Source organism: Entelurus aequoreus, linkage group LG06, assembly GCF_033978785.1.
Source record: "Entelurus aequoreus isolate RoL-2023_Sb linkage group LG06, RoL_Eaeq_v1.1, whole genome shotgun sequence".
NCBI classification, from domain to species: Eukaryota; Metazoa; Chordata; class Actinopteri; order Syngnathiformes; family Syngnathidae; genus Entelurus; species Entelurus aequoreus.
The window spans coordinates 16,966,719-16,991,227 of NC_084736.1; the positions used below are offsets into that span (position 1 = coordinate 16,966,719).

At 39.9% G+C, this 24,509-nt stretch overlaps 1 protein-coding gene and 4 non-coding genes across 6 annotated transcripts in view; all 5 read right to left on the bottom strand.

Annotated features, from left to right (window-relative positions):
• The window catches only part of znf385c (zinc finger protein 385C), a 325,442-nt gene that overhangs the window by 22,312 nt on the left and 278,621 nt on the right, over positions 1 to 24,509 (bottom strand). For both annotated transcript variants that reach the window (XM_062050114.1, XM_062050115.1), the window contains 2 exons: positions 18,824 to 18,934; positions 13,258 to 13,459 (listed from right to left, as the gene is read on the bottom strand). In XM_062050114.1, the coding sequence (XP_061906098.1) occupies positions 13,258 to 13,459; positions 18,824 to 18,934 (313 nt within the window). The remainder of the gene's footprint in view (positions 1 to 13,257; positions 13,460 to 18,823; positions 18,935 to 24,509) is intronic.
• trnat-cgu (transfer RNA threonine (anticodon CGU)) lies at positions 11,041 to 11,112 on the bottom strand. Its single transcript has one exon. It is a non-coding gene; the product is annotated as a tRNA-Thr (tRNA).
• Positions 19,694 to 19,765, bottom strand: trnat-cgu (transfer RNA threonine (anticodon CGU)). The gene has a single exon. It is a non-coding gene; the product is annotated as a tRNA-Thr (tRNA).
• Positions 23,191 to 23,262, bottom strand: trnat-ugu (transfer RNA threonine (anticodon UGU)). The gene has a single exon. It is a non-coding gene; the product is annotated as a tRNA-Thr (tRNA).
• Positions 24,279 to 24,350, bottom strand: trnat-cgu (transfer RNA threonine (anticodon CGU)). Its single transcript has one exon. It is a non-coding gene; the product is annotated as a tRNA-Thr (tRNA).

The following is a 24,509-nucleotide window of genomic DNA, read 5'->3' on the forward strand; positions in this document are numbered from 1 at the left end:
CTGTTGGGGACATCTCTGCGCTGCTGACCCGTCTCCGCTCGGGATGGTTTCCTGCTGGCCCCACTATGGACTGGACTGTCACTATTATGTTAGATCCACTATGGACTGAACTTTCACAATATTATGTCAGACCCACTCGACATCCATTGCTTTCGGTCTCCCCTAGAGGGGGGGGGGTTACCCACATATGCGGTCCTCTCCAAGGTTTCTCATAGTCATTCACATCGACGTCCCACTGGGGTGAGTTTTCCTCGCCCTTATGTGGGCTGTGTACCGAGGATGTCGTTGTGGTTTGTGCAGCCCTTTGAGACACTTGTGATTTAGGGCTATATAAATAAACATTGATTGATTGATTGATTGATTATAAGCACAGACTGAATTCTAAAAATGGTGCAGCTATATTATAAAGCCAAAGGATTAATTAGAAGTAATTAAAAATAATAGTGTCTTGCAGAATACATTTCTATTCCCTATTACTTTAAAACATGTTTAAAATAATATCTGACTAGGGCTGTGTGATGTTAGTGTGGATTCCAAAAAGAATTGTAACGACGGGGTCGCATTTTACTGCGCGGGTTGTTCTCCCAAGATGCAGCAGGAACTCCAAAGGCGATGTGCAGGTGAGACAATGATTTATTGTCCATGAAATCATGCAAAAATACAGTAGGCCGAAAAGCGTGCCGATAGCGTGGGAGCTATGGCGAAGCTTAGCACAGGGACAGGAATCAAAGATCGTAGAAAAATACTTAACGTACAGGTTGCATGGAAGCAAGTAGAAAACGTCGTCACTGTTGCGTAGTTCAAACAGGGGAGCCAGACTCATTGTGGTGAGAAACGGGAATAAGTACCTCTCTGATTAGTGCCCAGGAGCAGGTGAGCGTCCCGAACACTAATCAGAGGCAGGTGAACTTAATCTGCAGTCATGGCAACTAAAACACAAACCCAGGGGTGCTGAACACAGAACTGAGGAAGTCAAACTAACAGAACAAAACATGATCCGGGCAACAGATCATAACAAGAAAGACCATGAAGACTTCTCTTTTTGGAACATCATCTGGATTGTCTCCAGCGTGTTTCTGAGGGCAGACGTACAACTACATCATCATTAAGTGAGTTTGCAAAGCTGACTGTTGTATGACATATTACATTTGATCTAAAAACAAACTAATAAAGCAATCATCATATAATATTTCTCCATAAACTACTCAATAACTATTTGCGGTCCCTCTGTCCAGTTAAAAAAAATGAATGAATGCATAAATAGTACATTTAAAATGTAATACATAACATGTAGATATGCTAAAAACCTCTTTTTGCTGAAATCTACTGCATATTTAAAGCAAATTTTACAAATAACAAAGTTGACCAGAGTGCTCTACAATTTAGGTTACAGTATAAAGTAGTGATGTCCCGATACCAATATATTGGTACTGGTACCGGTACCAAAATAATTTTGATACTTTTCGGTACTTTTCTAAGTAAAGGGGACCACAAAAAATTGCATTATTGGCTTTATTTTAACAAAAAATCTTAGGGTACATTAAACATATGTTTCTTATTGCAAGTTTGTCCTTAAATAAAATGGTGAACATATAAGACAACTTGTCTTTTAGTAGTAAGTAAACAAACAAAGGCTCCTAATTTAGCTGCTGACATATGCAGTAACATATTGTGTCGTTTTCCATTCTATTATTTTGTCAACATTATTAAGGACAAGTAGAAAATTAATTATTAATCTACTTGTTCATTTACTGTTAATATCTGCTTACTTTCTCTTTGAACATGTTCTATCTACACTTCTGTTAAAATGTAATAATCACTTATTCTTCGGTTGTTTGATACTTTACATTAGTTTTGGATGATACCACAAATGTGGGTATCGATCCGACACCAAGTAGTTACAGGATCATACATTGGTCATATTCAAAGTCCTCATGTGTCCAGGGACATATTTCCTGAGTTTATAAATATAATATACATAAAAAAAAAACCGAAATAAGATGTTGTGATGCCAAAAAATAGCAACGTAATCATAGTAGTATCGCCTAGATTCGCTACTGTACTTGGTATTATTACAGTTGATGTTAGGTGGCCTAGTGGTTAGAGTGTCTGCCCTGAGATCGGTAGGTTGTGAGTTCAAACCCCGGCCGAGTCAAACCAAAGACTATAAAAATGGGACCCGTTACGTCCCTGCTTGGCACTCAGCATCAAGGTTTGGAATTGGGGGTTAAATCACCAAAAATGATTCCCGGGTGCGGCACTGCTGCTACCCACTGCTCCTCTCACCTCCCAGGGGGTGAACAAGGGGAAGTGTCAAATGCAGAGGACACATTTCACCACACCTAGTGTGTGTGTGTGACAGTCATTGGTACTTTAACTTTAACTTAGGTTCACCAATGGCGGACTGGTACTTTTCAGAGGCGGTATAGTACCGAATATGATTCATTAGTATTGCGGTACTTTACTAATACCGGTATACCGTACAACCCTAGTATAAAGTATTTCATTATGTTTAAAATAAAATATTTCTCTCTAAGCAGGAAATAAATCAGCCGACAGCAACACACATACACGCTTCTGGGATAACATGACAAGCTATCTAATTGGAGACCAAGCAGCCAATCAGAGCGCACATTTGTCCAGTTCTCTGATTGGTTGACTTTTTCACACAAATATAACGGTGTGTCTAAACTTGAGCACAGCAATAATCTGAGCTAGTGTAGAAAAAAATACGAATGCGCACAGGGGTTAGGTTGAGAGAGCGGAAGAGAGGGGGCGCAAGAGAGCGCATCGGTCTGACTGCAGACAGCAGTAATAATTACATAAGTGTTAATATGGATAATAGCAAACATGCAAACACTTTTATTGTGCACAAAATACATTTATATTTGCTAAAAAAATTACATTTTTCACTTGAGTTTAATTTATTTTCAAAATATAATGTCTGTGCTTGCAAAACCTATTTTTCTGTCCTCAAAATCTGCCTTTGCGACCTCAAAATGAAGACGCTGATGTAATGCCATAGAGGACATTCAACATTGGATGCTTCTGTCCTTTGTTCTCTTTGACATGCGGGGGTAAACATTGTTGACTAACACTGCCACTCGATTAAGAGATTAGTTGGTTTATAAACACAAAATAGAACTGTCAGAATAATTGTATCTAAGTTATCACAAAACTTTGTGTTACATTGAGTTCAGCGAGCAGACAAAAGCTGTCTTTGATCCTACCAAGAAGAAGGCTTGTAAAACTCCACTGTGTAGGATGGGAAGCAACATGAGGGTGTTCTGTTTCTTTGATGTATTGTAATCCACAGAAAGATTTTGTCTTGACCCGAGATCTACAAAGCGGAGAGAAAGCAGGACCTGCCCAAACTCCAGGCACCTCTTCTTTGAACTGTTTTACGACCTCTTCTTTGAACTCTTTTACGACCTTTTCTTTGAACCGACCTTTTCTTTTAACTGTTTTGTAATCAAAGGCAATGGCTGTTTACGACCCCCCACCCTTAGAAACAGCTGTTGCCATGTAATCAGGGAAAGTCCAAATAAAAGAGGAGGCGTACAGTATTTCGTCAGAGCGTGGAACACTGTACAAGCATACAGGTGTATGCGTTTCTCCTCATTGAGCCAAATTTAATTCTGTCTCTGTTTAATTCCTTGCTTCTTGTCTTGTTTAATAAATGTCATCAGTGTTTGATCCTGACAAGAACTTTTTCACTTCAGCGCCATCTGCTGGACCTGGTTGGTCACTGTCTCACTTGCCCGATACGATCCTATTGGCAATATGTGTCTTAAGTGATGATATAATATTGTGACAAAGTACTGTATTTTCCTGACTATAAGCCACTACTTTTTTCCAGTCCTGCGGCTTGGAAATGGTGTGGCTAATTTATGGATATTTCTTCGCTAACGGCCATAATGGTTTGTATTCAACAAATACTTTTCATAATAAACCCACAGAGACTGAGAAGGTGTTATTTTTTGTGCTATGGAGTAATCTTTTGGACGAGTTCGCTCACTGCGGATTGACAATGTAATTCCTGTTTTCTTGCCTTGAACCGTAAGTATAACTATCCATAACATTTCTTTATTCATCACTCCAAGCAACATTTGTAGGTTTTACAATATAACTACAACAATTCTTACTTACTAAACCGTCCCATGTGTGATGTCTGTAGGATTGTTTTCATGCATATTTGTATGTGTTACCGTAATGTAATGAAACTAGCGTTGTTAGCATTAGCTAATATGCTTACACATTTACAAGGGTGTGTTAGTTAACTTACAATGGCATTCTTTTTGTATTGCTTCAGTTACGTAAATTCACCAAAACGTCACCGTTGAGTTAGTGAGTCTGTTTAGCTGATTGGAGAGCCATCTTCCGCAGCTAGTGGGTCCATGACAATGACTTCTATTTTGTTTGATCAGCCGTTTTACTGCCGTTTGGGAACAATTAAGGTATATAAGTAAACATTTACAGAATTTTTCGTACCGGTATATACAGTATCTGCGCCTTATAGTGTAGTGCTAATATATGTAAATATATTTATTTGTTCTGTGTTCTAAAGCGCTTTAAAGCCCGGGAAATACGGTACTTCTTTGTGGTTTGTTCAATTGAACTCTTTGGATTGGTGAGAATGCCAAGTACTGTTTGGATCTCACATCTCCAATGACTGACAGTCTTTGGACTAACGGTTGAATTAAACTCATCAGGACAAAAATGCTCAGCTGCAAGCGTAAACAATCTTTGGGATGGATCGCATAGTGAAATAATCTTTTAGAAGTGCCAGGACTCGTAGGGCCTGTGCTCTGATTGGCGAACTGTCAGAGCAATGGACCAGAGAATCGGCCGCGCCGGCGGGGCCTGGGAGGAGGAGTACAACTCCTCGTGAGTCATTTATGGATATTTGGATCAATATTGACGCGGGCGGTCTCTCATTTTTCTTTGTCGCACAACAAAAATGATTCGACGCTTGAGCACATCAATTAAATTGGACAAGCTTTTACAGCGGGAGAAAAAAGACGTCCTGTTGCGTCGATTGATCCGCTCGGAACTTTAACTACAAAACAAAGAGCAAATGAATAAGACTGTCACGCTCGTTATGTAGTTGCTGGCAACCTCTTCTCTCGGCGTGAGACGTGGACAGACTGCTTCAACAGCCGAGTCCATCAAAGAGTGATTGATGCTTGTCAACATCCGTGTGGACTTGCCGACTTCAGGGAGGAACGCCTGCTGCTCCCACTCCCGCCAACACATGCTCCAGTCATATGTGCCTTCTTAAATCACCAGGAGGAACAAACATTTTACACGGACGAGCAACATCTCATCTTTAGCGGGTAGTTAAAGGCCTACTGAAACCCACTACTACCGACCACGCAGTCTGATAGTTTATATATCAATGATGAAATCTTAACATTATAACACATGCCAATACGGCCGGGTTAACTTATAAAGTGACATTTTAAATTTGCCGCTAAACTTCCGGTTCGAAACGCCTCTGAGGATGACGTATGCGCGTGACGTAGACCGGGGAACACGGGTATGCCTTCCACATTGAAGCCAATACGAAAAAGCTCTGTTTTCATTTCATAATTCCACAGTATTCTGGACATCTGTGTTCGTGAATCTGTTGCAATCATGTTCATTGCATTGTGGAGAAGGAAGCTGAGCAAGCAAAGAAGAAAGTTGTCGGTGCGAAATGGACGTATTTTTCGAACGTAGTCAGCAACAACAGTACACAGCCGGCGCTTCTTTGTTTACATTCCCGAAAGATGCAGTCAAGATGGAAGAACTCGGATAACAGAGACTCTAACCAGGAGGACTTTTGATACACAGACGCCTATAGAGAACTGGGACAACACAGACTCTTACCAGGATTACTTTGATTTGGATGACAAAGACGCAGACGTGCTACTGTGAGTATGCAGCTTTGGCTTCTAAACATTTGAACGCTTGACCGTATGTGCGCAACTTTTTTTTGCGTATGTACGTAACTTTTTTAAAATATATAAGCTTTATGAACCTTGGGTTAGGTGAACGGTCTTTTGGGCTGAGTGATTGTGTGTGTTGATCAGGTGTTTGAATTGTATTGGCGTGTTCTATGGAGCTAGGAGCTAGCATAGGAGCTAGGAGCTAGCATAACACGTACCGTACCGTACGTGCACGTCACGTACGTAACTTTTTAAAAATATATAAGCTTTATGAACCTTGGGTTAGGTGAACGGTCTTTTGGGCTGAGTGATTGTGTGTGTTGATCAGGTGTTTGAATTGTATTGGCGTGTTCTATGGAGCTAGGAGCTAGCAGAGGAGCTAGGAGCTAGCATAACAAACACGCAGGTGTTATTATGCAGGATTAATTTGTGGCATATTAAATATAAGCCTGGTTGTGTTGTGGCTAATAGAGTATATATATGTCTTGTGTTTATTTACTGTTGTAGTCATTCCCAGCTGAATATCAGGTACCGTGAGTATGCAGCCTTGGCTGCTAAACATTTGATAACTTGACCGTATGTGCGCCTCACGTACGTAACTTTTTAAAAATATATAAGCTTTATGAACCTTGGGTTAGGTGAACGGTCTTTTGGGCTGAGTGATTGTGTGTGTTGATCAGGTGTTTGAATTGTATTGGCGTGTTCTATGGAGCTAGGAGCTAGCAGAGGAGCTAGGAGCTAGCATAACAAACACGCAGGTGTTTTTATGCAGGATTAATTTGTGGCATGTTAAATATAAGCCTGGTTGTGTTGTGGCTAATAGAGTATATATATGTCTTGTGTTTATTTACTGTTGTAGTCATTCCCAGCTGAATATCAGGTCACCCCCGGCTCTCACAGCATCTTCCCTATCTGAATAGCTTCAACTCCCCACTAGTCCTTCATTTGCACTTTACTCATCCACAAATCTTTCATCCTCGCTCAAATTAATGGGGAAATTGTCGCTTTCTCGGTCCGAATCGCTCTCACTTCATGCGGCCATCATTGTAAACAATAGGGAACTTTGCGTATATGTTCAACTGACTACGTCACGCTACTTCCGGTAGGGGCAAGCCTTTTTTTTATCAGATACCAAAAGTTGCAATCTTTATCGTCGTTGTTCTATACTAAATCCTTTCAGCAAAAATATGGCAATATCGCGAAATGATCAAGTATGACACATAGAATAGATCTGCTATCCCCGTTTAAATAAAAAAAATTCATTTCAGTAGGCCTTTAAAATTAGAGATGTCCGATAATGGCTTTTTTGCTGATATCCGATATTGTCCAACTCTTAATTACCAATTCCGATATCAACCGATACCGATATATACAGTCGAGGAATTAACACATTATTATGCCTAATTTTGTTGTGATGCCCCGCTGGATGCATTAAACAATGTAACAAGGTTTTCCAAAATAAATCAACTCAAGTTATGGAAAAAAATGCCAACATGGCACTGCCATATTTATTATTGAAGTCACAAAGTGCATTATTTTTTTAAACATGCCTCAAAACAGCAGCTTGGAATTTGGGACATGCTCTCCCTGAGAGAGCATGAGGAGGTTGAGGTGGGCAGGGTTGGGGGGGCCGGGGGCGGGGTTGAGTTGGGGGCGGGGGGTAGGGGGTAGCGGGGAGTGTATATTGTAGCGTCCCGGAAGAGTTAGTGCTGCAAGGGGTTCTGGGTATTTGTTCTGTCGAGTTTATGTTGTGTTAGGGTGCGGATGTTCTCCCGAAATGTGTTTGTCATTCTTGTTTGGTGTGGGTTCACAGTGTGGCGCATACTTGTAACAGTGTTAAAGTTGTTTATACGTCCACCCTCAGTGTGACCTGTATGGCTGTTGACCGGTTTCAAAATGATCGGTATCGGTTTAAAAAGTAAAATGTATGACTTTTTAAAACGCCGCTGTATACGTAGGGAGAAGTACAGAGCGCCAATAAACCTTAAAGGCACTGCCTTTGCGTGCCGGCCCAATCACATAATACCTACAGCTTTCACACACACAAGTGAATGCAATCCATACTTGGTCAACAGCCATACAGGTCACACTGAGGGTGGCCGTATAAACAACTTTAACACTGTTACAAATTTGCGCCACACTGTGAACCCACACCAAACAAGAATGACAAACACATTTCGGGAGAACATCCGCATCGTAACACAACATAAACACAACAGAACAAATACCCAGAACCCCTTGCAGCACTAACTCTTCCGGGACGCTACAATATACACTCCCCGCTACCCCCCGCCCCCAACTCAACCCCGCCCCCGGCCCCCCCAACCCTGCCCACCTCAACCTCCTCATGCTCTCTCAGGGAGAGCATGTCCCAAATTCCAAGCTGCTGTTTTGAGGCATGTTTAAAAAAATAATGCACTTTGTGACTTCAATAATAAATATGGCAGTGCCATGTTGGCATTTTTTTCCATAACTTGAGTTCATTTTGGAAAATCTTGTTACATTGTTTAATGCATCCAGCGGGGCATCACAACAAAATTAGGCATAATAATGTGTTAATTCCACGACTGTATATTGACCAGGATTATCCACTGACGGTTGATATCGGAATCTGTAATTAAGAGTTGGACAATATCGTAATTTTGGATATCGGCAAAAAAGCCATTATCGGACATCTGTAGTTTTTTTTGCCACGGTACGATAAAAAATTAGCTGCAGGCGGCAAATGACCCTCCGGCCTCGCTTTGGACACCCCAGTAGTAGATTATCACCCGTCTGACAAGAAATGAGAATAAAAACACATCAAACAGAAAGAGAAAGTACTGTCGTGTAGTTTTACTCCACTTGTATGTCTCAGCAGCTGATTTCCTTTGAAGTACTGCTGATGGACAACTTTAAAAGCAAAATCGCCTGGGAAGATTTTAGCCTGCCAACATTTTGGGTTTAGTGGCAAAGAGAAAGAGTAGTTTAACGGAGGATTCATGTCGAGCAGTTAAGTTAGTGTCTGGCAGGTTTCCTCCAGCGAGGTCTGAAGGAGCGTAGCGGCCTCGTCTGTCTGGACGTCCATTAGTAGCGTGACGTGGGATGAGGAGGCTGACCTTGCGGCTGTGGATGACGTGCGTTAATTGGCGAGCGGGTGTGTTGTTTACAGGAGCAGTTTGGCAAGCATACGTCGTTCATTATAAGTTCAGGCTCACACTTGCTGCTATCCCACCATTCTTCTTATAATTGGGACAAAATTACTGCGAGCATTAAAAGGAGCTTATCTTCTTCCTCCCTCCTCCATGCTTTCACTCGCCATCGCTATCCTGCCTGCCGTTCATTTAATCTCATCTTTTATTCCAGCCTTCATTTGTCTGTTGCCGCTTCCTCCTCCGAAAAGAATATACATTTGAGAAGAAGAAGAAAAGCGTTATCAGGCCTCCCAGCCTTTTGTCCACTTTCTACTCCCTCAAGGAGAACTTCTCTTTACTTGCTCCTCTCTGATGTTCCCGCCTCGCATCCCGACACCTTTTAAGAATTCCGAGCAGACGCTTCTCTCATCCTACGTGGCGTGCAGCGCCAAGGGGAGGTGCAACATGGGAAAGAAACCTTGTTTAAAATGTCGTCTTCCGCAGTTAAAATGGTGTTTAATTACAGCAGATAAAGTGTTTGCGTGAGGGTTCAAAAAGGATTTATAGAAATGGGTGTGAACTTTTAATAGCAGATTGCAAAGTGTGCTAGTAATTCAGGCCCGACTCGTCATGTGGATAATGACAGATGAACAACATTGAAAGTGGCTGCTGGTTGCAGGAGCTCTGTGCTCTTGTGTGTCCTCCTTTGCGTTCCTAATGTTTCCCTCTTGTTCTCATGTGTTTTTTGCCTTCTGGTTCGGGACTGCGCAACAAGGGGTGGCACTTTCGTGAATTTTGCGCTGCTTTCTGGTGCGCTTCAGGGGGAGCCTTTTGGCCATGCACCGTAGACCAGCTGCTGGCTCTCTGCCATACTGGACTCCTTGTGGAGAGACCGGAGGAAATGCGGAGTTCGCGTTAAGAAAAGCCATGGCTAAATGGGCACGCATCAGTCTCCCTGGACGGATTCTCGCTCATCTGTGAGAACTGGACATTGTCTGAAAACTAGTGGGCAGCCTAGGACGTAGTCCGTTTTCTTGGTTGCTTTATTGGGTCTGTTCCATGCACTGCAAAACTGAAATCTAAGTAAGATTAAATATCTCAAATAAGGGTGATATTTGCTTATTTTCTGTCTGATAAGATAATTCTTCTCACTAAGCAGATTTTATGTTAGAGTGTTTTACTTGTTTTAAGGGTTTTGGTCCTAAATGATCTCGGTAAGATATTACAGCTTGTTGCTGAGATTTGATGACCTATATTGAGTAAAACATGCTTGAAACTAGAATATCAACTGTTGCAAAGCTGTGTCATCAACACTCACAAGTATAAAACTACTTTTTTAAAGTAATAATTTCTTACTTCAAGCATGAAAAAAAAAAATCATGATGCCAAGCGCATATCATTATGTCAAGATAATGGCACTAGCATTTACTTAATTTAAGAATATTTTTCAACATATTGAGCAAAAAGGTCTCTTTTTTTTCTACCAAAAAAGTGCACTTGTTGTTAGTGAGAATATACTTATTTTGAGGTATTTTTGGGTTCATTGAGGTTAGCTAATTTCACTTGTTTTGGAAAGTCTTGACAAGCCGAAATTTCTTGTTCTATTGGCAGATAATTTTGCTTAGTTCAAATAAAATACCCCTAATTTTATTTTATTTTTTTCTTGTTTTTGAACACTGACTTTTTGCAGTGTGCGCATTATGTATTATTTTGTGTTTTTTCGCTGTGTTTTACTTTTGTAGCCGTATGTAGAAACAGGGGGTGATCAAGGGTGATGGGTCAAATGCAGAGAACAATTTCACCACACCTGGTGTGTGTGTGACAATCATTGGCACTTTAACTTAAATGGCGCCACTAAAGTGGCAGCTGGTTGCATCAGCTCTAAGCTCTTTAAATGTTTCCTTCTTATTTTTTGTGGACTTTCTCTATACGCACGTCAACCACATAATGAATAAAGTCTATCCTGTGACAAGATAGAAAAACAACTACATGCTCTAAGGCACAGATGGGGATCGAACCCATGATCTTCGGTTTACGAGACCGACGCCTTACCACTTGGCCACCGCACCTTGCTATTAAGTTCCCAAAATGTCAGGTGACGTTCCGCAGACCTCAAAATGCCTGCGTCTTCTTAACTTTGGTCGAGTGGAACCCGCCTCAGTCCAGCCCGTCAAGTCCTGCTCCATCGTGTTCTTCTTTTTGCTAAAGTGACATCGACATTAAACTTTACAGGCAAATAAAGTCATCGTTAAGATGCCTTGAAAGTCGAGTTGATGTCGACATGTGTTGTAAGCAGCATGAAACCATAATTTAACTACTGTCAAGTTACACGGAATTAAAGCGTGCACACAGTGACGTCCTGCAAAATTCAAAATAATAGCATGGCAGTATTACCCACAGCAACTATAAAATGTATAAATTTAGCTCGTGATGATCTGATGTTTTGGCCAAAGATCCCATCTAATTCCAAGTCTCCATCTGATAGTTTGACAATAGATTATAAAAGTGAAAATGTTTAACTGCAAGTAACTACAATAAACACAATAACACATTTTTATAAAGCTTATTTTATGTTGTTTAAAATTTGCTAGTATTGTTGTAAACCAGATGATGTATAAATAAAGCAACTAGCGCACAATAACCAAACAGAAGTAAAAAGAGCCTTCCTGTATCCAGAGACTTACTCTCCGACTTTGTAAACAAAAACAAGAATGACCAAAAATATTCTACAATAATAAGAACAAGAACAAAAAAAATATCGATCTAATCACCTTAGTATCGTTTATATTATGATATTACACTATGTACCAATATTATCGACCTCTGGCTCGAGCACCCCTGCTTTATGTTGAAGCTTTAGCTTATGTCGTCCTTTTCCTCTCGTCCTCCAGTGATAGTGCTACTTGGAACAAACGTACAGTCGTTTTTTTTGTCCGTCATGGGGGTGAGGATTAGTACCTTAGAAGCGTCTTCACACTGTGGATAGACGAAGCGTTCGTCGCAGCTCGCACTCAAATGGGAGCTGGTGTTTTGGCAAGACATGCACCCTCCTGAAATTCAAGCAACTCCTACATGTGGTAACAATTGCGTGTCCATGGTCGTGCATCCATTTTGAAGGAATCTTCCTTGCGAGTACAATTGTTAGCATGTAAACCCTAGGACACAGCTGTGGTAAAGAGCACACTGCAAAAACTGAAATCTAAGTAAGATGAAATATCTCAAATAATGGTGATATTTGCTTATTTTCTGTCTGATAAGATAATTCTTCTCGCTAAGCAGATTTTATGTTAGAGTCTTTTACTTGTTTTAAGTGTTTTGGTCCTAAACGATCTCAGTAAGATATTACAGCTTGTTGCTGAGGTTTTATGACCTATATTGAGTAAAACATGCTTGAAACTAGAATATCAACAGATGCAAAGCTGTGTCATCAACACTCAGAAGTATAAAACTACTTTTTTAAAGTAATCATTTGTTATTTCAAGCATGAAAAAAAAAATCATGACTTTGACACAATTGTGTCTCATAATTAAAACAGATGACAGCCAAATGGACTTTGCTGTTTTATTTTCAATGAAACAATAGAAAATACGTACTCATATAGTAGTACAGTTGTCATTAGTCAGTTAGGGCGGTATAGCTCGGTTGGTAGAGCGGCCGTGCCAGCAACTTGAGGGTTCTAGGTTCGATCCCCGCTTCCGCCATCCTAGTCACTGCCGTTGTGTCCTTGGACAAGACACTTTACCCACCTGCTCCCAGTGCCACCCACACTGGTTTAAATGTAACTTAGATATTGGTTTTCACTATGTAAAGCGCTTTGAGTCACTAGAGAAAAGCGCTATACAAAAAATATAATTCACTTCACTTAGTGAGAATATACTTATTTTAAGGTATTTTGGGGTTCATTGAGTTTAGCTAATTTTACTTGTTTTGGAAAGTCTTGACAAGCCAAATGTTCTTGTTCTATTGGCAGATAATTTTGCTTAGTTCAAATAAAATACCCCTCATTTTTATATATATTTTTTCTTGTTTTTGAACACTGACTTTTTGCAGTGCAGTTCAAAAAGGGCAAATATAGTCAAGACTTCTAAGGAAATAGCACAGTAGGAGCAGCTTCCAATGTACCTAGATGTAAACCCTCCCTCCCCCCCAAGTAGCATCCCAATGTACTGACACCTCTTTGGACCAGAAAGGTGTCCAGTAAAATAAATACATACTTGTTCCTTCCTCTAAGCTTGAGTCCACAACGACGGGCAGTGCAATCTCAGTTGTCTTGGTCCTGTTGCGCTCTCTGTTTCTGTTTCTCTCCCTCCCGCCGGATGAAGCCTCCCCGCCTCGTCTTTGCCTGTTCTTCTGGGCCTCGATGGCTTTGAGCTTGCGCGCGTGCTTGTGGCCCTTATAGTGCGCCTCTGCCTGGTTCTGCAGCAAAGGAATAGGATAGAAGACAGGTTAGCGAGACAGGAGAATTTTAATCGATGCGATATCGCGGAGGAAAAAAAGCGGGGCCCCAACGTGCGGCCCATGTTAAAAATGCACGGCTGAATGCACAATACGAGAGCGGCCGCCTGTTCCCGCCTGATAACGGTGTCGGCACGCCGGGAGGCCAGAGGTATAATTGCATGAGGAATACGCAACAAGAGCGAGCCTCGCAACTCCACAACTACCCTATCAACGTGCACAGTGAGAGGCGTCCTCCCTGCAAATGCGAGGTACGGGCATGCCGCAAATGATAATGGCACACACACACACGCACGCACGCACGCACGCACGCACGCACGCACGCACGCACACACACACACACACACACACACACACACAGACACCAACAAGCACGTACACACAGAATTACACTGACTGACTGCTCAATCTCAGAGCAAAGTCCCCCTGCAGTCTAATTAGCAGAAATCGATCACATCAAATGTTGATGACGGCAAAAGATACATTTTGGGAATATAAACTGTCATAATAATAACTGTTGTGTCAAATAGTCCTTCAAACTGCTGTACTGCAGGGAGTGGCAGGATGCTAAGCATTTCAAATACAATACCGTAAGATGCGATATATACACAATACAAATTAAATAGGTAGGTTTTAAGCAAAATTGTAATGGCACAGTGGTTAGTACGTGTGCCTTACAATACGAAGGTCCTCAGTTCAATCCTGGGCTCGGGATCTTTCTGTGTGTAGTTTGCATGTTCTCCCCGTGACTGCGTGGGTTCCCTCCGGTTATTCCGGCTTCCTCCAACCTCCAAAGACATGCACCTGAGGATAGGTTGATTGGCAACACTAAATTGGACCTAGTGTGTGAATGTGGTCTGTCTATCTAACTGTGTTGGCCCTGTGATGAGGTGGCGATTTGTCCAGGGTGTACCCCGCCTTCTGCCCGTGTGCAGTTGGGATAGGCTCCAGCACCTCCCGTGACCCCATAAGGGACAAGCGGTAGAAAAATGGATGGATGGATTGCTTCCAATATGGGTCCGATCTGAATAAAACTTTCAAATTTTATTAAATATTCAGTAGAGTATTCAGTCTTAAAATCGATACATTTAAAATTTTCAAATGCATTCTTCTTATTTTTTAATATACTTTTTTTATTTATTTAGTCATACTATTATTATTATCATTTGTTTTTATAATATTATTAATCAAACATATTTATTAGTATTGTTGGAATTCATTGTTCATTTAATTGCTATTATTAGAATTAATAGATTAAACCAAACTGTGAATGTTATTTGTCTATCTATGTTGGCCCTGTGATGAGGCGGCGACTTGTCCAGGGTGTACCCCGCCTTCCGTCCATGTGCAGCTGCGATAGGCTCCAGCACCCCCTGCAACCCCGAAAGGGACAAGCGGTAGAAAATGGATGGATGGATGATAAATAAATGGGTTATACTTGTATAGCGCTTTTCTACCTTCAAGGGACTCAAAGCGCTTTGACACTATTTCCACATTCACCCATTCACACACACATTCACACACTGATGGCGGGAGCTGCCATGCAAGGCGCTAACCAGCACTCATCAGGAGCAAGGGTGAAGTGTCTTGCCCAAGGACACAACGGATGGATGGATGTAAATTATTCCATACAAGGATACAACATTTAAAACAATAACAGAAAGTAAAAAAAAAAACTATCATGTAATATATAAATACGTGTAATATGATTTTTTATTTTTTACAAATTTCAGTATTTATTATTATTATTATTAATCAAAAATATGTAATAGTATAATTGATACTACTATTTATTTAATTACTATTATTATTATTATTAATAGGTTAAACTGAACTGTAAATTTCCCCAAAATTGGCTGTAAGATGTAAAATATCAAAATAAAAAAAATATTATCTTCTAATATATGCAGACGTGTAATATGACAAATTTTATTGACAGTGGGAAATGCATGTATACATTTTTCATACATTTAAAAAAAAGTTTCATAATTTCAAATGACTTAATAATAAAATGTTATATACAATGAGTACAATGTGGGGAAAATGCAGCCAAATTTAGCTTTTTGAGAGCTTAAAAGCCCTTAATTACTCAATCATGATATCAAAAAGCAAAACCCACTCGCGCCATTTTACTCCAATAAAAGCCGACTGTTGACGAGCAGACACCCAAGGTTACATGATGGTGCCTCACAAGTGGCGTCATGAATTTATGGTGGTAATCACGTTCACTTTGCATCACGAAGAGGTCTATAAATAATGCGGCTGTCAAACATCCTGTGACTAATGTGCTGTGAAAAAGCATCAGAAGTTGGCGTGATGTGACCAATCCCGCCTACGCAGCCAGCTGAGGCTCACCGCCGATCGGATGCTCACTTGTCCAAGCCAAGGCCTTCCAATATTTGGGGCTTGATATCACTTTCCTTTGGATGGCAGAAGTTATGAATAACAACTACATAATTATGTCTTGCTACAATTGAGAAACAGGAACCAAAACAAACGTCCATCTTGGAGGTGTATCAAGCATGTGTGTTTGTGCAGGTTGCGTAACCGTGCAAATACCAAAGAATAGCCACAACACGCTCGTGTTTGATATTGTTGATAAATGGCGGCGCCGTGGGAGCTCCCCCAGCTTGTAGCGAACTTGAAAAAGCTTCACCGCCGACATACGCTTCCCCGTAGGACATCTCCTCTTGCTAATGGCTGCCTTTCTGTGTCTCTCTGCTACCACAACCGATACATACTGTATCTACAGTAAGTATGTTGTATGTAGCTCTTTGTTTGTTTGTAGGACACAATGAGTAAAGAATTGTAGTTCATCACGCAGTTGGTGTTTAAAAAAGTAAGTAGATTTGAAAAACTGATCCTGAAGCGACTGTCAGAAAGCGGCTTGAAGATTGTCTGTAAAACATAATCTATGCAACATTTTGACCAGAGAACCACCATTACATGTTATGTAGACCACAAGGAAGTGTTTTCAATGTATCCATCCATTTTCTACCGCCTGTCCCTATCGGGGTCGTGGGGGGTGCTGGAGCCTATCTGAGCTGCATTCGGGTGGAAGGCGGGGTACACCCTGGACAAGTCGCCACCTGATGTTTTCAATTTAGAAAAAAACCCAAAACAATATGACCCCTTTAATGCGCCCTATAATCCCGTGTGAAAAAAACCCTGACAAGACCCGCTCATCAGCAGTGCGCCTTATAATCCGGTGCGCCCTGTGGTCCGGAAAATACGGTACATGCAATTTCTGGAGCATGTAACGGTGAAACGAATGAGTGAAAACAAGAGCACGTCTACTAGAAGTTTGGGATGGCACCATACTTGCTACTTTTTATTTGACACAGCCCTAATATGGCTAAACAATAATCACTAAACTCAACAAAAAAGTAAGGCATATGATTTCCGTGTTTACGTAACCGCGTACAGAGTCTCATAATTGGCCAATAAAACAGAATCCGCTGTTAAACGCAGAGTATAAGGAAAATGTACATAAATGTAAGTAAAATGCTGTCATTGTGAGGAGAAGGAACATTTGTTTGGAAAAATAATGTGTCCGATACTGCTCATTCATCCCCGTCCTGAACTAAACAATGTGGAGATGGCCACTTGAAACATCAACTAAACTAGGAAGAAGCTTAAGATAGCAATTTGAGAGGTGAGCTCTCTTTTTTTTTTTGGAGACTCGAGTTGCCTATTTACTTGTCAAGATGAGAACAACAGTAAACAACACTTCCTCCCTTCACAATAATCGCACGGTGCGCCACATCTGAGCATATTGTCCTTTAAGCACATACTGATACATTTACAGATGTATTATGCTTCGTCTTAAAATACTGCTCAAAATTGTCCAACGTATTGCACTAATAAATGTGAAGAGTTTCGCATTTAATTAACAAACATTTTATAACATTTTATTTTGACACAAAAAGCACACACTCTATGGTGGTAAAATAGGTGTAAAAGGTAAAAAACTAAATTAAAAACAATTAAAACGGAAAAACTGAATTGTATTGTTTTTTTATATTGCTATTGTTATTTAAATTGATTGTTCTTACTATTATTATTTTACTTTTTGTTATTTATTCATTACTAATGTATATCTGTATTTTTAACTGTATTTAAAGTTGAGTTTAGGTGGTACAATAAAAATGTATGTTTTCAAGTTAATGATTATTATTTTTGCCATAATCGCTCAGCCCTAATGGGGATCCCCATAAATACATGCTTTGATGATATGTAGTACTATACATTGGTCACTAGGTGTCAGTAAGATCACAATGATGTAGATATGGCTGCTTCAGGAAGTAGGATGGTGATGTGAATCTTCTAAAGTTAATAAAAGAAATGTAGTCAGATTGGAGTCTAACGAATCGAAAACGTCAAATAGTCGACTACCGTAGTTTTCGGACTATAAGTCGCAGTTTTTTTCATAGTTTGGCCGGGGGTGCGATTTATACTCAGGAGCGACTTATGTATGAAATTATTAACACATTACCGTAAAATATCAAATAATATTATTTAGCTCATTCACGTAAGAGACTAAACATATAAGATTTCATGGGATTTAGCGATTAGGAGTGACAGATTGTTTGGTAAACGTATAGCATGTTCTATATGTTATAGTTATTTGAACGACTCTTACCATAATATGTTACGTTAACTTACCAGGCACATTCTCAGTTGGTTATTTATGCGTCATATAACGTACACTTATTCAGCCTGTTGTTCACTATTCTTTATATATTTTAAATTGCCTTTCAAATGTCTATTCTTGGTGTTGGGTTTTATCAAATAAATTTCCCCCAAAAATGCGACTTATACTCCAGTGCGACTTATATATGTTTTTTTCCTTCTTTATTATGCATTTTCGGCCGGTGCGACTTATACTCCGGAGCGACTTATACTCCGAAAAATACGGTATTCTGATTGTGGGTAATAATGTCTTGTACACCACACCCATTATTGGAGTGTGGAAAGCCATCCAGGTTATCGGAAAACACATGAAGCTACACAACAACCGGCATTCTCTTTCCGTTCCGTTAACTGTACAAATCCCTGATACGTCTCCATGTTTTTTTTTCTGCATATGCATGAAACCACCTGAGAAAATGTGCCTCACTGTGTGTGAATGTGTGTGTGCTTCCTACTGAGCCGTCTGATTGATTCTGTTGGAGGCTGATAAACGGAAGTTCTCCCTGCTGTCTAATCCCTCGTGCCAAAACAACCACAAAAAAAAATAAAAATCTGTCCTCGGGGATAGATTTTTGATCAAACTCTGAGTTGATGCATGCATACAAAGAGTGTAGCAAGTCGACACATTCCTACCGTGGAGTTAAAGCGCAAGTGGCAAATGTTGCAGGAGATAATCTGCTTCTTCTTGAGGGGCTGAGGGACGCCAAAAGTGTGGTTGATCACTGCCTTCTGGACAGGGTCCATCTGAAAAAGATAAAGTATGATAAAAGATTATTGCCAGGATTCACTTGCACTTTCCCTTTGAAACCGCTGAAACGGTCCTGAAACACACAAGGTAAAAGAATGGGACAAGCGGTAGAAAATGGATGGATGGATGGAAATCAGCACAATAATGTACGCTTTGTTCCAAGACCGACAAGACTGACACCTTACCACTTGGTCACTGGGCCTGAAAGCAACTGACCCAACTATGGCACAAACAGCTATCTAGACTCTAGATAGCTGTGTATGAACAAAACATGAAATGTTGGGCTAATACTTAACAGATACAGTAATATGACTGTTCATGTTTTTCAGTCAGTACAAATCGGTATCCTATCGCATCGTGTTGTGTATTACAAACTCAAAAGCCAATCAGCTGTTGAAGCAGAAGCTAGCTTACGGCTAAAGCCGTAGCATGCCGTCGCAAGGCGATGTGTTACTACGCTAGAAAAAGAGTTCCTCTGTGTTTGCTCTTGCAATACCAATATCGCCGTAAAATACCACAAGTCAAAGAAACGCAGTTTGCAAAGACTATTGAAAGTAAAAATACACGATGTCATGAGTACCAAGAAGCGTACCCCAATTCTTGGTTTGCATTTCCCTTTCATCTGAAACAACATCTGTTGTTGCCTAACATATTGAAAGTAAGCAGCAGGAGAGTAAATATTGGTGATAGAGTGCATCTACTTTATCAATGCCACAAAGTAATTGAAATAATACTTTCAAATTTTTAAAAGAGGAAGGCACAGATGGGGGTTGAACCCATGTTCTTCGGTTTACGAGACCGACGCCTTACCACTTGGCCACTGCGCCTGAAATCACCATCTCCATTACTTTTTAAAGAAAATAATGTATACACATGACATTAGCTGCATTGCTAGCCACCTAGAACAAAATATTTTGTCTTCTTGTCTCTCATAAGGATTGTGATCGATAGGCAAAATTCCCCCAAAAATGCATTTTCCCTTGAAAGTCGCGATGGGGGTTGAACCCATGTTCTTCGGTTTACGAGACCGACGCCTTACCACTTGGCCTGAAACCATCATCTCCATTAGGCCTGGGTGATAAAATAAAATTTCATAAAAAGTATATTTCCGAACCCCCCCCTACTTTTTAAAGAAAATAATGTATACACATGACAGAGATAAAAACTAGTGTACTTCATACACTGCATCTTCCTTTTAGCAAAATTCTAATTGTTTTTAAAACAGACTTTGTATAAAATAATTTTCCAAAAAGGAAAGAGATTAACTTGATCAATTTGCATTGTCTGAATCATTTAAAGTTATTCAATATCGAGCTTCCTATGGGAGGCAAAACTTCTGTCTTGAATTAAATCGTCTGCAACAAAACAAATCGAATTTATCAATAAAATCGATTTATTGACAGGCCTAGTCTCCATGAAATACTATCATACGATAAATCAATACCGATTAAAAGCAGGTGTCACCACAGTAATGAAATGTATATCCCCATGTTTCGTTTTGCGTTTTCGTCTCAGTAATGTCTGTAGTTGCCTAAACGGGTTGCCGTAGATATTGAAAATAAACACAAAATGAGAAAGGGGAAGAGTTGGGGATAGAATGCTTCTACTTTATTACGCCATGATGTAATGGAGAATGCATTCCCTTCATTTAGTCCTTTGGAAGTTGCCTAAACGGGGTTGATTGAAGTTTGGTGCTGGAATGCGTCTATCATAATAATACTGTGTTAAAGACATAAAAATAGTAGACAAATCTAAAAGTTTCAGAGGTGCAGATGGGGATTGAACCCATGTCCTTCAGTTTATGAGACCAACACCTTACCAATTGGTTACTGGGCCTCAAAACAGCTGACCCAACTATTAGCTGTGTACGAACAAAACATGAAATGTTGGGCTAATACTTAACAGACACTGTAATATGATTGCTCATGTTTTTCCGGCAGTACAGATTGGTGTCCTATCGCATTGTGTATTACAAACTCAGAAGTCATTCAGCAGCTGACACAGAATCTCACTTACGGCTAAAGCTGTAGAATGCCATAAGCAAGGTGATGTGTTACTACGCTAGAAAAAGTGTTCCTCAGTGTCTGCTCTTGCAATAACAATATCGCTACAGCTTGGTTATTATACAGGTTACGGACCGTAAATGAATTATTGATGGCGGTTTTTGGATGTTTTTTCAAAGTGATTTAGAGGCTGAATAGATTGATCCCATTAGCTGCATTGCTAGCCAACTAGAACAAAACCTTTTGTCTTCTTGTCTCTCGTAAGAAAAAAGTAAAGTTCCCATGAAAACACTTGACAACTCTCAAAGGTTCTGAGGCACAGAGGGGGATTGAACCCATGTTCTTCGGTTTACAAGACCAACTCCTTGCCACTTTGCCACTGCACCTGAAAGCAGCTAGTTCAAATTGTAACATAAATGGAGCAATCAATACCCATAAAAACAATTGGAAATTGTATCCCCAAAACTATTGCGACATCTCACATATTCTGAGGCACGGATGGAGGTTGAAACCAATTTCTTCGTTTTATAAGACCGAAGCCTAAGCCTTTGGCCACCGCGCCTAAAAGTTGCTTTTCCATACAACACGGTAAAATATCATAAGCCTGACATGTTGAAAGCAATCAGCTGTAAAGAGAAATGGAAAACATGTGATATATCACGTTGAAACTGCTATCATGTTCGAAAAAAACTTCAACCAACAACCAACCAACATTCCCTTCAATTTTTGGCACAGATGGGATTTTTTCCTCCTACTTTTAAAGAAGCTAATGTATACACATGACAGAGATAATTCCAAACAAGTTTTGCTTTTATTTGGTCAAAAACTAGTGTACTGCATGCACTGCATCTTCCTTTTAGCAAAATTCTAATATTTATAAAGTTGCTTCTTTTTAGAACAGACTTTGTATAAAATAATTTTCAAAAAAGGAAAGAGACGTACTCTGGCATATTAACTGTGATGCTTTTACTCATATGATGATCAATATGCATTGTCTGAATCATTTAAAGTTATTCAATATCGAGCTTCCTTAAGGGAGGCAAAACTTCTGTCTTGAATTAAATCGTCAGCAACAAAAAACTTGATTTTATCGATTTATTGCCAGGCCAAATCTCCATGAAATACTATCAAAGGATCAATCAAAAAAACAGGTATTGCATTAAAGTCATGAAAACCCTCGACATATAGCACAGGTCCTGAGGTACACGTGGGAATTGAACCCATGTTCTTCGCTTTACGAGACCTACGCCATGCCACTTGCCCACTGCACCTGAAAGCAGCTGATTCATGTTGTAACATAAATGGATCAATCAATAATGATTGAAAAATAATTACAAATGTATCCCTAAAACTATAGGGACATCTCACATATTCTGAGGCACAAATGGGGGTTGAACACATTTTTTTCGTTTTACAAGGCCGACGCCTAAGCATTTGGCCATCGCGCCTAAAAGTTGCATTTTCATACAACACCGTAAAATATCCTAAGCCTGACATATTGAAAGTCAACAGCAAAGGAGTGAAGATTAGTGATAGAGTGCACCTGCTATTTTGATGCCACAAAGTAATGAAAAAGGTCCTTTAGATTTTAACAGAGGAAGGCACAGATGGGGGTTAAATCCATTATTGTCGGTTTACAAGACCGACGCTTCAGCGCTCCTCCACCCCGCCGACAAGGTGCATTGATGTACAATGCCGGAAAATATCACACAATGTCATGAGTAATAAAAAGTGCATCCCAACTTTTGGTTTTGCATTTTCCTTTCATCTGAAACAAGTAATATCTGTCCTTGCCTAACATATTGAAAGAAAGCAGCAGGAGAGTAAACATTGGTGACAGAGTGTACCTCGTTTATCAATGTCACAAGGTAATGAAAACATTGAAATCTTTAACACAGGAAGGCACAGATGGGGGTTAAGCCCATGATCTTTGATTTACAAGACCCACCCCTTACCACACACCTAAAAAAAATAGTCCATGATGTGCCATAAATACATCAATCAATACTGATAAAAAAAAGATTGGAAATTGTATTCCTAAAACTATTGGGACATCTTGAACCCATTTTATTCGGTGTACAAGACCGAAGCCATTTTCCACCATGCCTATAAGTTGCGTTTCACTGTAAAATATCATAAGCCTGACATATTGAAAGTAAACAGAAAAGGAGTGAAGATTAGTGATAGAGCGCACCTGCTCTATTAATGTCAGGGTAACGCAAAAGATCCATCAGATTTTTAACAGAGGAAGGCACAGATAGGGGTTGAACCCATAACCTTCGGTTTACAAGACCAATGCCTTACCGCTTGGCCACTGCGCCGACAAATTGTGCTGCTGTACAACGCCAAAAAATATCACAAGTCAAAGAAACGCAGGTTGCAAAGACTACTGAAAATAAAAGTACACAATGTCATGAGTAACAAGAAGTAAGCCACAATTCTTGTTTTACATTTTTCTTTCAACTGAAACAAGTATAATCTGTTTTAACAGAAGAAGGCACAGACAGGGTTCAAGTCCATGATCTTTAGTTTAGGAAATCAATGCCGCTGTGTCCGCAATTTTCCTTTCGTCTGAAACAAATAATATCTGTTTTAACACAGAAAAGCACAAACGGGGATTGAACCCGTTATCTGTCAGTTTAAAAGAAGGGCACCTTACCGCTTGGCCACTAGTAAAGGTAAAGTAGAAGTACTCAATGTCATGAGTAATAAAAAGTGTATTGCCAATTTTGTTTTGCATTTTCCTTCCATCTGAAACTAGTAATATATGTTGTTGCCTAACATATTGAAAGTAAGCAGCAGGAGAGTAAAGATTGGTGATAAAGTTGCTTCTTTTTAGAACAGACTATAAAATAATTTTCTAAAAATTAAACAGACGAACTCTGGCATATTTACTGTGATGCTTTCACTAATCTGTTGACCAATATTCATTGTCTGAATTATTTAAAGTTATTCAATATCGAGCTTCCTATGGAAGGCAAAACTTCTGTCTAGAATTAAATCGTCTCTAACAAAAAATAAATCAAATTTATTGATAGGCATAGTCTCCATGAAATACTATAAAACAATCAATCAATACCGATTAAAAACAGGTATTGCATTAAAGTCATGAAAACACTTGACAAATCTCACAGGTTCTAAGGCACATATGTTCTTTGGTTTAGAATAACAACACCTTACCACTTGGCCATCGCGCCTAAAAGTTGCTGTTCCATACAACACAGTAAAATATAATAAGCCTGATATATTGAAAGTAAACAACACAAGAGTGAAGATAGGTGATAGAGCACACCTGCTGTAATAATGTCACAAAGTAATGAAATTACTTTACAAAAGAAAGTACAGATGGGGGTTGAACCCACGATCTTCGGTTTACGAGACCGACGCCTTACCACTTGGCCGCTGCACCTGAACACAGCTGATTCATGTTGTTGTCAATATTGATAATAACTAATTGGAAATTGTATCCCAAAACTATTGCGACAACTCACATATTCTGAGGCACGGATGGAGGTTGAAACCAATTTCTTCATTTTGCAAGACCGAGGCCTTAACTTTTGGCCATCGT